Source organism: Momordica charantia (assembly GCF_013281855.1).
Source record: "Momordica charantia cultivar OHB3-1 chromosome 8 unlocalized genomic scaffold, Mcharantia_2.0 BLBB01000008.1, whole genome shotgun sequence".
In the NCBI taxonomy this organism is placed as follows: Eukaryota; Viridiplantae; Streptophyta; class Magnoliopsida; order Cucurbitales; family Cucurbitaceae; genus Momordica; species Momordica charantia.
The window spans coordinates 334,419-347,126 of record NW_028275166.1 but is presented as its reverse complement, the minus strand read 5'-3'; the positions used below and the strand labels follow the sequence as shown (position 1 = coordinate 347,126).

Genomic DNA, 12,708 nt, shown 5'->3' with positions numbered 1-12,708 from the left:
GTTAGAAAGATTACTGGATGAGGGCAAGTTAGTACTAAATTCCACTTTCATAACCAAGTCTAGTAAATATTGTTGCCTCTTCTAACCCTTGAATGGGTGATTAAAACAGACTTTTAAATTTCTCTCACACACCCAACACATTGTTTCAATCCCTTCAAATAGTTTCTTAGAAATGGTTAATAGTGCGCTTGTTTACATATTCATTGAATCTGGGAAAGAGAAGCACAGAAAGATAGAATATCTCCATTTTTGTGGCTGAAATAATCTTGGGACGAAAGCTACGCAACATTCCCACTTCGTTGTACTTCAAAGTTCCACCGTGACAGAAGGTTTCTACAACAAAATTAAATTACTTCTACCCTACGTTTGAACTGAACCTAACTGCTCAAACAAAATGCCTAGCTTCCATAGCCTTCTCGCCTTTTATAGAACAAGTGGTAAAATTTTGTACAGAATTACATAAATTGATAGGTAAACAGTATGCGCTTGTGGTGCTTGACTTTACATGATACCAAAGCTCACTCGCAGGAGGCAATTTACCATGAACGATGAGCTCCTTCCTGAACTTTCTTTTCTGCTCTACTCCATCGAACTTCCTTGGACACATTAGTTTTCTTTGCGCTCCATGCCTGGAGAATTTCATCCCATGCATTTTCCTTCCCATTTTCTGAAACAACGAACAGAGAGGTCAGCAAATTAGATTGTTGTAAGACCAGCTTTACTTATTCCCAGCACAGAACATAAGTAGCATCTATACCCTGTGCATTGGTATGGTTCTCCCACTTTTTCCAGCTTCGTTTAGGTGCACTGGTGCGGTTCTCCCACTTGTTCCAGCTTTGTTTTGGTGCACTGGAATGGTTCTCCCACTTGTTCCAGCTTTGTTTTGTACTAGATACTTCACTAATTTTATTAGCAGCTTCTTCAAAACTACTTGAGTTTTCACGCCCAACAATTCGGATGTCTACAAGTGAGGAGTAATCTGCCTGCATTAGTTAAAGCTCCCCTTATCAGTTTCTTTCAAGTAGCAATTATCAGCTTCTATGTTGTGTTATGCTTGGTGGCTTATAATCCTAGGCAATTTAACTGAAAGCATGATTTAGAGTTTTTTCTCTTGGCCATCTATACAACAAAATCATGATCTCATCAAACTGAGCCTAACCTGACACCAGAAAACAGACAGCTTTCAAGTGTAATTTAGTTGAGGTTCAAGATGCTCCACATTTGTGCCCCTAATGACACATGCTTGTGACAATTATCAGATTAAATCCAGGTGAACAAGCCGAATGAAAACTATTAACTGAATTTTAGCTTCATGTGTTACGAACAACCAAATTTGGAATCTGTATCAGATTTTGTGATAGATAAAAGATCCAACCATCCATGACCTCCTCTCACAATGAAAGAACAAGGCACTATAACTATACTGGTTAACAAATGACCATTAATCCTGCAATATTAGTTAATGCTTATTTGAAACCGAGTACTAGCCATTCCAGCAACAGAAAGATGATGGCGTACCTTTAGAGAGCCATCTTTCGCATATGGAGAAGTGTCCACTTGTGTAGCTGATACCTCATTCACTGCCTTTTTGAAAACAAATGGATATTCTGGAACAGGAATTAGCATAATCTTATTTGCTTCAGGTTTACACCATGATACCTTTCCAACCTAACATACATAGAGCAGGGCATAATTATGTGCCTCATCAGTCATCTAAGACATTTACATCATATTGGAAGCCGAAGGAATTATTACTCTGAAGGAGGAAAGTTCTGGAGTCCACGATGATGATAAGTCAATTAAACGATATGCAATTATGTCACCTCCCTGCAGCATAGAAGTTCATAGCTGAGATGGTTCCGATTCAAAACAAGGGTCAATTTAGACATATTTTAGCAACAGAAGCTAATTCCAGATTCTGAGAGATATGCGAGATTCATACTTAAACATATAAAAATTATCAAAACAAACCTTGGGCAAGCTAGCACAAGGTTTGAGTTTATCGAAGTCAATTGGGTAGTTCCAAGTTGCAAAATCTTTTTTAACTTGCAGTGTAGAACTTTGTCCCTCACAATTCTTGCAGTTACTCCTCCAAGACGAGGATTTCCCTTTACCCCATTTTTGTCCCTTTTTGATTGTTATCCTATCCAACGATGAGGTGTCCTGAAACACTCATTTCGAATGTCAAAGAACTTGGGTTTACTTGCAAGGACTACAACAGCAAAGAGATGTAAGCACTGGGATAATACCATTGAAGTTTCAGCTGGATGGACAAATTGGTTTGCTGGAAACACAAATTTAAAACAAGTGCATCATAAACATTTAACTGTAAGAAGTACAAATATCAACAGCCTATGGTGCTAGAAACATTCTAAGGCTACAAGTACTCCTTTGCACCATGCAGCAAGAGAGACAAACAGACCTTGTCCAGAAGGCAGAAAACGAACATGTCCTGGTCTGACTACCACGGGGACAATTTCTTCATCATCACTACTGCCAGCTAGCTTTTCAGATTCCTCAAAGTAATTTTCATCAGGTAACTTACTCTTACTCTTTTCAACTATTCTTTGCTGTACCTGCAGAATGATCAGTGAATCATTATCACTCTCGAAGAAGTAATTTAAGCACTCTCATCTCTAGATGGCTAAGAATGTATATGCATATGTCCAGTCCCACAACCCAACACTTAATAAACACAATAGTTTATCAATTTTACCCATGTGCACATATAAGTCAGATCCAATAGAATGTGGAGTTGACGTTGGAACAGGATGTCAACTCCACTAATGTATGTGAAAGGAAAACCTTTTCAAGAGCAGGCACCCAGAACACCAAGTGTACCTTTTCCTTCTGGGCTTTGTCTTGTTTCCTCATCAATTGCTTTTTATCCTTTTTAAGCTGAAAGAGAACAAAAATTAAAATGAGTGATATTTTTTAAAAATTATGTAAAAAAAGTTAATAACAAAAAATTGGAAATTTATAAATATTAGAAACTAATAAAGATTTAATTGATTCCCAGTTTCTATATTAGTTTATAGAACTAATTTTATGTAATATTTTTATTATCAATATATTAAGAAAGCAATTTCTACATACTACAATTCTAAAAATTTGAATAAAGATTGATTTTGGGGACAAGGACATGGTCAGAGTTGGGGTTGCGACAACAAATATACTTCCCATCCTCTATTCCAAAATTAAAACAATGAATTTGTTTCTCCATCCCCGTTAAAAATTGGGATCTTTCATCCCATTATGGAATTGGCCCTCACAAAACAAATGAAATCCCTAAATTTCAGAGGTTGGAATCTGTCACATTCTCATAACATCAACAGCAAAAACATCACTTTAACGCTTAAAACAGAGGTTTTTCTAGAGGAAAGGAGTTCCAGATTTCTTTTAACTACACTGACAAGATATGGTATCCTTAAAAGAGTATTACTTTACTGACATTTTTCTTGTTGGAGTCGTATGCATCAGTATGAACATTGGATGATTTAGGCTTCTTGACCGGACTCTTTTCTGGAAGCATAACATCCTGCTGGAATCTTTGATTGTGGTCTAGATCAATATGCTGCTGAAGATTTGATGGAGCACGCAGACATTTTGCAGTCAGAGCATATCTATTTTTCTTTGTCCTATAATTCGGACAATCAACAAAAATAACCCAAAATAATGATAAACATCAGGAAATTTGTACAAGGTACAGTACAGCCATGACTATGCACTAAATAATGAAAAACTAAATGAAAAATGCAGTATGAACAAGTATATAGATATGAGTCATGCAATTTTGAACTATAAGGAATAACGTAGACTTCTTGTTGGAGATTTCTTGGGGACAAAATCATGGATAGCCATATATCTAGTATAAAGTGAGATGGCATCATATGAAGACCATGGATGAGGAAAAAACATAAAATTCCACCTCATTATAGCTCATTCATAATTGACCAGACATAAGTTGAACTAACAAACACATGCCTCTTACAAGTTACAACATGGTTATTGTTTTACATCAGAATTTAGTTTACGAAGAATAAAAGGTACAGTTATTTTAAATCACTTTTTGAATCTAATAAAACAATAAATTGCATTTTAAAAAAATGGCATTATTCACATTGAAATGGCAAACATAAACAAAAGCAACATATAAGCACCAAGCACCAATTAAGACTCAAGTCCCTTCAAGAGCATGGTGTTTGATCCAGAAATGTGGCTTGTGTATAAAAAATAAGATTACTTGACAGTTCTTTAGCTTTTGTATGACAGCGATTGGTGTTAAATACTTTGAACTGTGAGGTGTTTTCAGTGCCTTCCTCTTCCTACAAAAGGTTTTCTTATTGCTTCCCGCCTCCAAAGTATCTTCCAACTGATGTGGAAGATCATAGGTTTCATCTTCATCTGCTACATTTTTGTAGTCACTACCATCCATCACAAGCTCCTCGTTGGCTTGAAGCTGGACATCTATATCAGCAGATTGCCCCTCCACCATGTCTGCGACCTTATCAACCGCAGTTACATTGTCCTCCTTCTTCTTCACCCTGATAGCAGCACAATGCTGCAAACTAAGATTCTGGGTCTTATAGAGACAAAGTATTTATTGAGAAGATGTCGTTCACAAACTGACCTGACAATATCTTTATCCTTCAAAACAGCAGTAGGCTCAAAAGGTGGTAAAACAAAACCATCCATCTGAAAGAGGGGAAAGTAGGCTCAGCATGCCATTATGAAGTGCCGAAACAAAGAAAAACCAAGACCACAACATTCAGGGACGGTTGCGTTCATCGAGAAATTTTAAAAAGAGATTCCATTCCTCCCCCTTCTCCATTACATACATGCATGGAAAATGACACCTCCACAATGGGAATTGTAAGCGGGATGAACATAGGAGAACCAAAAGGCGAGAGAGAGATACTTACAGAAAGAATGAGACCATCAGGACAAGCATTACGAAGTAGGAAAAAGTCAAGAAGATAGGAAGAGAAGTCGGAAATGGAATGGAGGTGGGATTTCAGAAGAATCCAGCTCCGTTTGAGGCCATTTATCCTCTGCGACTTGCTCAGCAGGTGCCCCTCTTCGAAGATCAGACGTATCCTTACCGTCTCCGAATCCATCGATCATACGAAGAAACCGACAGAAACGAAGAGTGATCGCAACAAATCCAGGGCAATTAGGCTTCTCACTCGATCACGGAGATTTAGGCTGTTCGATACCTCCTTTTCTTAATTGAAAAATTAAAAATGTTAGAAGTGAAAATTTAGTTAATTAACCATCTTTAAATTTTTATTCTCTCTTACTTATATAGTCGTATTTGTTTCACTCAAAAGATATCTTATTACTCGATAAAAAAATAATAAATAAATAAAAAGACATCTTATAACTTCCATATTTATTATATTAAAAAAAATACAAGTGTCCTACCTTTCTTTCATGAATTGCGTCAAAACTTATTTTTATTTTCTCTTAAATAGGAATTGCCACTCAAATTGCATTTTTTTAAAATTTTATCTTAAACAAATCGCGTTACTCTTTATTTAAATTTTATTGCAAAAGAACTTTCTAAAGCTAATAATAGGAAGCATTAGACCAAACTTAGAAATGAGACAACCTTAAAGATTTTGATTAAGAGGTTATACAACGTAATTATTCTGTACCAAGTATAAATCTTGTAAGGAAGATACATATACTTAGTTTTAAGTAGTAAACTAGTAACCATAAATTTTATTCAATTTTACTTAATTATAGAAAGTTTCGCACATGCAGCAATGATGCAAATTGAGTTTATTCAAATCCGTAAGTCTTCTAGAAGATAGATTTTCTTTCGTCTTCGTATTATTTCACTTAAAACATCACATAGAGTTGGTGAAATAATTTAAACATTACACTCTTTCTTACATAATCAAAGAATGTGATTCCGCGAAGCGATTGCTGATGCGTCCTCCATATTTATCCATCAAAGAGGAGGTGATTAAGATCGGAATATTGTTTAGGAAAACAGAAGGGGCCATTTGAATCAAAGAAGAATATAAGATGACAAGAGATGTTGGAAGCAAAGTGGGTGAAGGAAGCTGAATGCCGAGCCGCAATACCAAGTTCAAGCAGTTGATGACACGTGTAGAGCAAGAGGTGCGATTTTGTTGGAAGGGTTTCTATAATTAGCCCTAATAAATTGGAGTCGGAAACTCTTAACACGGATTGATTAGATTAAGAAGTGGGACTTCCTTCAGTTTCTCGCGGGGAAAGAAAATATATTTGGATAGTGGACTCTGTTTCAACTTTACGGAGATTCTTCGTGCTGTTCTTCAATGTGTCAGGTGGAACTTCGCGGGCTTCAACTTCTGGTAATGAGTCTGTTCGTTTATGCGTTACACTGGGATTCCACCACCCTTCTATTTAACCGCTCAGTCTACTCGCTACCATTTCCATCCCTCTGATTTCTCCGCTGGTAATCCATTCTTCGCCATTACTTTTTTTTTTTTTTTTCTTTCTCATTCCCATTCCGTTTCTGGAGAATAACTTTTCGTTTTCTTCCTTCTTTCTTTTAACCAATAGAGATTTCAGTAAATGGAAATGGGTATTTCCATAATTAGTCAAATTTCACACTTTGATATCATGTTCTTCACAGAGTAGTCTTACAACAGTGGATTTTCTACATGAGACAAGATGAAGAAGAGGCAATATTGTAGAGAGTTTTAAAGTTTAAACTTCCAACTTTGATAATGTGTTTATCTTTGGGCACCCATGGGTTTGAGTTTAGAACTCAAATTAATCTCGAATCGAATTTTATTTCGGGATGTACTATGGGGATAACCAAGAGCTGTTTCTATTTTGTTTATTTGTTTCCAGAGGAGTTTGGTAAAATAAAATAAAAAATCTTTCCAGAGAAGAATTTGGTAATTTTTTTTCTTTTTTAGAGAAGTGTTTGGTAATTTTTTTGTATTAGGATATCATTTTGGTGGAAATTAGAACTACAAGTCTACAAGGCAACTTTGAAAACAAGAGAAAATTTTATTATTTTAGAAGACGACTTATTATAACGACCATGATGGTATTTTAGCTATAGCTTTATTTAATATGAATTATATCATTTGTTTTTCTTTCGTTTGCTGAAAATATTGTCTTACACTCGCCGAGCTTTCCAAGCCCACTCATTCTTGCTTTTGTTCTCATTAAGTCGGCAATCGAGTCTTTATATAGCTTGCAGTTTTTCTAAGCCTCACCAACTTTTTTTGTTGATTAAAATACAGTTCTTTCTTAAAGTGGTAATATTCCGTTGTTTCTATATGCGGAGAATTTGGTGGTCTCAACATTGTTTAGTTAAAAAGTTAATTGTTAACTTGGTATAATTGGAAATCTTATCTTAGCATCTATTATCACTTGCCACTGGCACGTCTTGCATTAGATCTATAAAATAGATGGATCTTTCATTTCTGAACTTGGTAATTCGATGAAGATGAGGATGAGGATGGGGATGCGATGAGGACGAGGATGAGGATGTGTTAATTAATGCTGTTCCACGCACCATCTGAACGGGTCCTTATAATTTAACATTTTTCCTGTCCAGAAGGTATCAAAAATATCAATTCAGTTCCCTGCTTTATGGGTCTACTCTGAATTTGATCGCTGAAAACCGCCACCGCTGTAGCCCACATCATGAAAGGCGTCTTCTTCAGCTCTCTCTACTTTTATCTCTTCTTCTGCTTCGGGTTTCTCTGCAGTTGGTCTGTACATCTCTCCCTTCTCTCACTTGTAGTTGTAGCTTATTTGGTTATGGCTGTTAACTCTGGTTTGTTTGAAGAATTCTGTTTCCATATTTAGTAAAGAGAGAGTTGTCTGCTTTCTGTAAAAACTAGGATCGTTATTGTTGAACGAAGGCCCACTTCATTTCTTTATTTCTTTTTCTTTTTTAAATTCATATTCCTGTGTTAATGGATTCAATTTCTTCCTCTCCATCTCCACTCCTGCTGCAAATTTAGAAATGTGGTTTGTTTGAGACTTTCTGTAAAGGACATCCGTGAGCAAGTGTGGTGCAGTGAACTGAGTTGACTTTGGATATTTAAGGCTATGTGATGGATAAAGCCAGTAACTTGACTAATCCTATGGTATTTACGAACTCTGATTTGTTGCAGGGTGTCATCCAAAAATGGACCAGAACGTGCGGCCTTCCCGCCGAGAGGTTGGAACTCCTATGACTCGTTTTGCTGGACAATTTCCGAAGAAGAATTCTTACAAAATGCAGAGATTGTTGCCAAGCGGCTTAAATCTAAGGGATATGAGGTAGCAATTTGATCGCATCATTGGTCGTTTACGATCTAATGTGTGGATTCCTTTAGCTTTGTGGTAATGCCCAAAAATATTGGTAAGAAGATTAATGTTTCTCTGGTTTGTTTAATTGATGCAGTACGTGGTTGTGGATTACCTCTGGTATAGAAAAAAGGTTCCAGGTGCTTACACCGATTCTCTTGGGTTTGATGTGATTGATGAATGGGGGAGGATGGTCCCGGACCCAGGTCGGTGGCCTTCCTCTCGAGGTGGAAAGGGATTATCGGAAGTAGCTAAGAAAGTACATGATATGGGGTTAAAGTTTGGAATTCATGTCATGAGAGGAATTAGTACACAGGCAGTAAATGCTAATACCCCTATATTGGACGTTTCAAAGGTAAAACCTTAGGCAAGTTCCCTTATTTCTACGCAACATGAGCATGGTTAAATAGTCAGCTCTAAAACATAGAATAAATGCTACTTGTGTAAAATAATACACTAGGAAATCTCTTTTTTTTTTCCCTCCTTAGGATCAAAGATAGGGAGCATTTAATGATTTTCTGCTTATTTTTCTGAATTGTTTCTTAGGGAGGTGCCTATGTAGAATCAGGGAGAAAGTGGTTTGCAAGTGATATAGGGATCAAGTCGAGGGCCTGTGGATGGATGCGTAATGGTTTCATGAGTGTAAACGTCAATTCGGGAGCTGGAAAAGCCTTCTTAAGGTCCCTTTATCTACAATATGCTGAGTGGGGTGTTGATTTTGGTAAGTTGACTGTAATTAACAAAAAGCAAGGTCACTTCCAACATGTGAAGAATTTCAGTTTACTCTTCAACTTGACTGATTATATCTGTTCTCTGGAGCACATAAGATGTCTGAAATCAATGCCTCTTTTAGTTGTTTGAATGAATCAGATTTAACCATCTTTTGTGGTTGGTCTCTCGTCGAAAATGCATTCTTCATCGACAGAAATTTCAGTCATGTGTTAATTATGATCATAGATTTCAAATAGGTGCTGACTATGGCAGTATAAAGACCTATAATTTTCCTCTAAAATGATGTATTTATTTCCACTCCCAACCATTACCTGGAACCTAGATACCAATCTGAAATGATCATTCCTTATAACCTTCTCTTTCTTATCTTTCTGGCAGTGAAACATGATTGTGTGTTTGGCGATGATTTCGATTTAGCTGAAATAAGCCTCGTCTCAGATGTATGCTCTCTCTCTCTCTCTCTCCAAGGCACACTACACGTACATACACATTTGCTTATTCGTCGAGTATATGCACAGGTTATTAAACAACTTGACCGCCCAATAGTGTATTCTCTGTCTCCTGGAACAAGTGTGACACCAGCCATGGCCAAGTCTGTAAGTGGGCTGGCTAACATGTATAGAATAACGGGGGATGATTGGGATACTTGGAATGACATTGTTTCCCACTTTGACATAACCCGGTAATTAAAGCAGCTGTATTTCAATTCAGGAGATTCGAATACATTTCATTTCATATCGATGTCTCCTCAACCTCTACTTACATGGTTCGTTTTATCTCTACTTCAGGGATTTCTCTACTGCTAAAATGATAGGTACCACAGGCCTGATGGGTAAATCATGGCCTGATCTGGATATGCTTCCACTGGGTTGGCTTACTGATCCAGGTTATATAATTTTATAAGATCCTTTTTTTGCGTGCCGGGCAGTAGGATGGCAGTAATATTGAATGAATGTTATTAATAATGTGTGTGTGTGTACTGTGTGTTTTTTTTTCTTTTGCAATAAAATGTTTAGGTTCGAACGAGGGCCCTCATAGAAGAAGTAACCTTAATTTAAATGAACAAAGAACTCAGGTACATTTGTGTTTAAAAGAGAGAGAGAGAGATCATTATCTTAATTATTTTCATTTGACGCAGAAATTGTGTTGAACTTAATTTTTCAGATGACTCTATGGTGTATGTCTAAGTCTCCAATTATGTTTGGAGGAGATTTGAGGAATCTTGATGATACCACCTATAGTATCATCACAAATCCTACTCTACTGGAGATTAACTCCTTCAGCTCAAATAATATGGAGGCAAGTTGAGCCTTTTTTCTATTTTTCAAATTTGGAAGTTGGGAAAGATCTTCCTGATATTGAAATTTTTACTTCTTATTTTCGTTGCCTTTATAGTTTCTTAAAATAGCTGCAACAAAAGTTTCAAACGGTATAGAGCAGACTCTCAAATGGCATTCCAGAGATTTGGAGGCATCGACTTTGCCTGTGTTGGGTCTCAGCAACTGTGCAGATTCAAAGGCTGGTGGTTGGATTACTGAAGGTCTCAATCAAGGTCTTGAAAAAATATGTTGGAAGGAAAATCTAGAACACAAATATCAAGCACCGTTATGCCTATTTAAACGAGGATCTCGAGTTGCAATGTAATTGGCTTGATGCTCTGCTTTTATTTGGCAGTCTCAAAATTTTGTTATGGCTCTAGCAGGGTCACAAAAATTATGTTCTGCTGCAGGGATAAAGAGGCAACTGATACTCACCATGATCAAGTGGAACTTATAACATCGGCGACTGGCACAGCGGATGTTTGTCTAGATGCTACTCTGAAAAGAAAGCGTAGTTCTGAAGCATTCACAAGGGGATCATTTTTTCCCTGTAAAAGGCATGAGAACCAGGTTAGTCTTTGTCTCTTGTTTTTCCTGGTTAACCAACTGGCTAATATCTTTGTTTTTATGAGATGATGAAGAAAATAGTCCCTTTTGCATCCATCTGTTTTCACCCTTTTTTTTTTTTTCTGATGCTTAAATTATCTTCTTGTTCATTCCGAGTATACCAGAAGTGGGATTTAAACTCTAACGGGACGTTGGCAAACAATTATTCTGGACATTGTGCAATTGTGAAGTATAACAAAGGTAATGAATCCAAAATCAAGTCGCATTCTTGAAATGACTGATTTCGAATCTTGACTTTTTCTTTACCACGATGATCCATTCATGAACATCATTCTTGCAGCCCAATCTATTCCGACTGGAGTTCGCTCGTGGGTCGCGACAGGAAGGGAAGGTTGGTGTATCTCTCAGATTTTAAATGGATATTCAAATAAGTAGCATTCTTATGTTAGTTAATATTGCTAAAAATAAACATTTTGATCTTGTTTAGGTGAGATATATGTTGCTTTCTTCAATCTAAACAATGCGAGGACAGTAATATCAGCGCAGATTTCGGACCTTGCCGAGGTACTTCCAGGCAAGAAATTGGGTCAGAGTTCCTGTAAATGCAGAGAGGAATGGTCTGGAAAAGACTTTGGAGTGATCACAGGGTCAATAGCAGCACCAGTCGAAAGCCATAGTTCTGCACTACTTATCATCAATTGCAACTAGTGCAACTACTGCGTCCATTGGAAGCAGTTAATAACTCTGGAATTTGCTATTCTTGAAGCTCTAAAAAATATGTACTTTGCTCTTTCTCACTTCAATCCAAGTTCTGTTCTGTCCGAGCAAAAACTTGCTATTGATGCTTAAACATCATGGAAATGAAGATTTTAAATTAGCTGCCATAATCAAAACTATAAAGGTGGGATGCCTGGTCTGTTGACTGCAGGCATAGAGTTAGAGAGATGAATAGAGATGAAATGACATGAAATTAAGATTTTCTAATTAATTTTAAGACTATTTTGTGTATGTATAGTTTGTTAAATCCCAATTTGAAGACTTTTCCTAGTACTATTTTGATTATATTTGCCAAACCTAAGCAATGACCTCATCGCATCATGATCATGTTTTTCAAATATGTTTATGTGAGGTCGTGATTAATATCTTACACTGACATGTGAAAGGAAATATTTATTGAATGGAAAATTTTAAAATGTACATTGAGCCTTTAAATAGACAGTTTTTTTTTTTTTTTCTAGTACTTTTAAATAGACAGTTATGGCTTCACACCTTACAACTGATTCGACTAATCTAAAATAAACTGTAACAATTTATAACCGGTTAACAAATACATAATTAACAATGATTGCTTCTTTCTTCTCGCTAATATCTTCCTTTTAGAATATTTACTATTTTAAACATATTTTTCCATTCACTTTTCTCTAAATATATTATTTGCATATATCTATTTTTGTTATTTTCTGGAATACATTTTTGTCTTTTTTGAAAGATAACATTTTCGTTGTTGGATGTGAGTGTAGCATAATTCTCATAATAGTAATAAAAAAAAAAAGCTTTTAGCAATTTGAAAATACTTTAAAAATATTTCATTGGTGTTTTTAGAATTAGTAAATGAAACTTTAAATTTTTTAATTTTAAGCCTTTCGAAATAATTATTATTTTCAAAAGTCATCCAAATTCTAAGATATCTAAAAGAATGTTTTTTTTTTTTTTAAAACGAAAACTGTCCCCATTCAATGGAAAAGATAATCAACTACAATAATATTTTAATGTTAATTATAAA

General features: G+C 36.1%; 2 protein-coding genes across 6 annotated transcripts; one reads left to right on the top strand and one right to left on the bottom strand.

The window, feature by feature from the left end:
* Positions 1-279: 279 nt before the first annotated feature.
* Positions 280-5,230, bottom strand: LOC111004924 (coilin). 2 transcript variants are annotated; one of them, XM_022276202.2, is made up of 12 exons: positions 4,923-5,230; positions 4,631-4,695; positions 4,244-4,544; positions 3,452-3,577; positions 2,842-2,898; positions 2,423-2,576; positions 2,250-2,284; positions 1,972-2,163; positions 1,756-1,827; positions 1,519-1,668; positions 758-983; positions 280-667 (listed from the first exon to the last, which is right to left on the bottom strand). In XM_022276202.2, the coding sequence occupies exons 1-12, from the start codon at positions 5,115-5,117 to the stop codon at positions 537-539; spliced, it is 1,704 nt and encodes a 567-aa protein (XP_022131894.1). In that variant the 5' UTR covers positions 5,118-5,230; the 3' UTR covers positions 280-536. The 2 variants fall into 2 exon arrangements, with proteins under 2 accessions (XP_022131894.1, XP_022131892.1); XM_022276200.2 differs by having other exon boundaries at positions 3,452-3,638; positions 4,290-4,544; positions 4,923-5,229.
* Positions 5,231-6,043: 813 nt separating this feature from the next.
* On the top strand, positions 6,044-11,933 carry LOC111004803 (Melibiase family protein). Of its 4 annotated transcripts, none has more exons than XM_022275999.2 (15): positions 6,044-6,448; positions 7,571-7,724; positions 8,133-8,280; positions 8,405-8,662; positions 8,854-9,028; positions 9,418-9,479; positions 9,558-9,721; positions 9,828-9,925; positions 10,056-10,114; positions 10,204-10,338; positions 10,435-10,679; positions 10,769-10,928; positions 11,090-11,165; positions 11,266-11,316; positions 11,413-11,933. In XM_022275999.2, the coding sequence occupies exons 2-15, from the start codon at positions 7,657-7,659 to the stop codon at positions 11,631-11,633; spliced, it is 1,920 nt and encodes a 639-aa protein (XP_022131691.1). In that variant the 5' UTR covers positions 6,044-6,448; positions 7,571-7,656; the 3' UTR covers positions 11,634-11,933. The 4 variants fall into 4 exon arrangements, with proteins under 4 accessions (XP_022131691.1, XP_022131689.1, XP_022131687.1 ...); XM_022275997.2 differs by having other exon boundaries at positions 7,568-7,724; XM_022275995.2 differs by having other exon boundaries at positions 7,457-7,724.
* Positions 11,934-12,708: the final 775 nt, after the last annotated feature.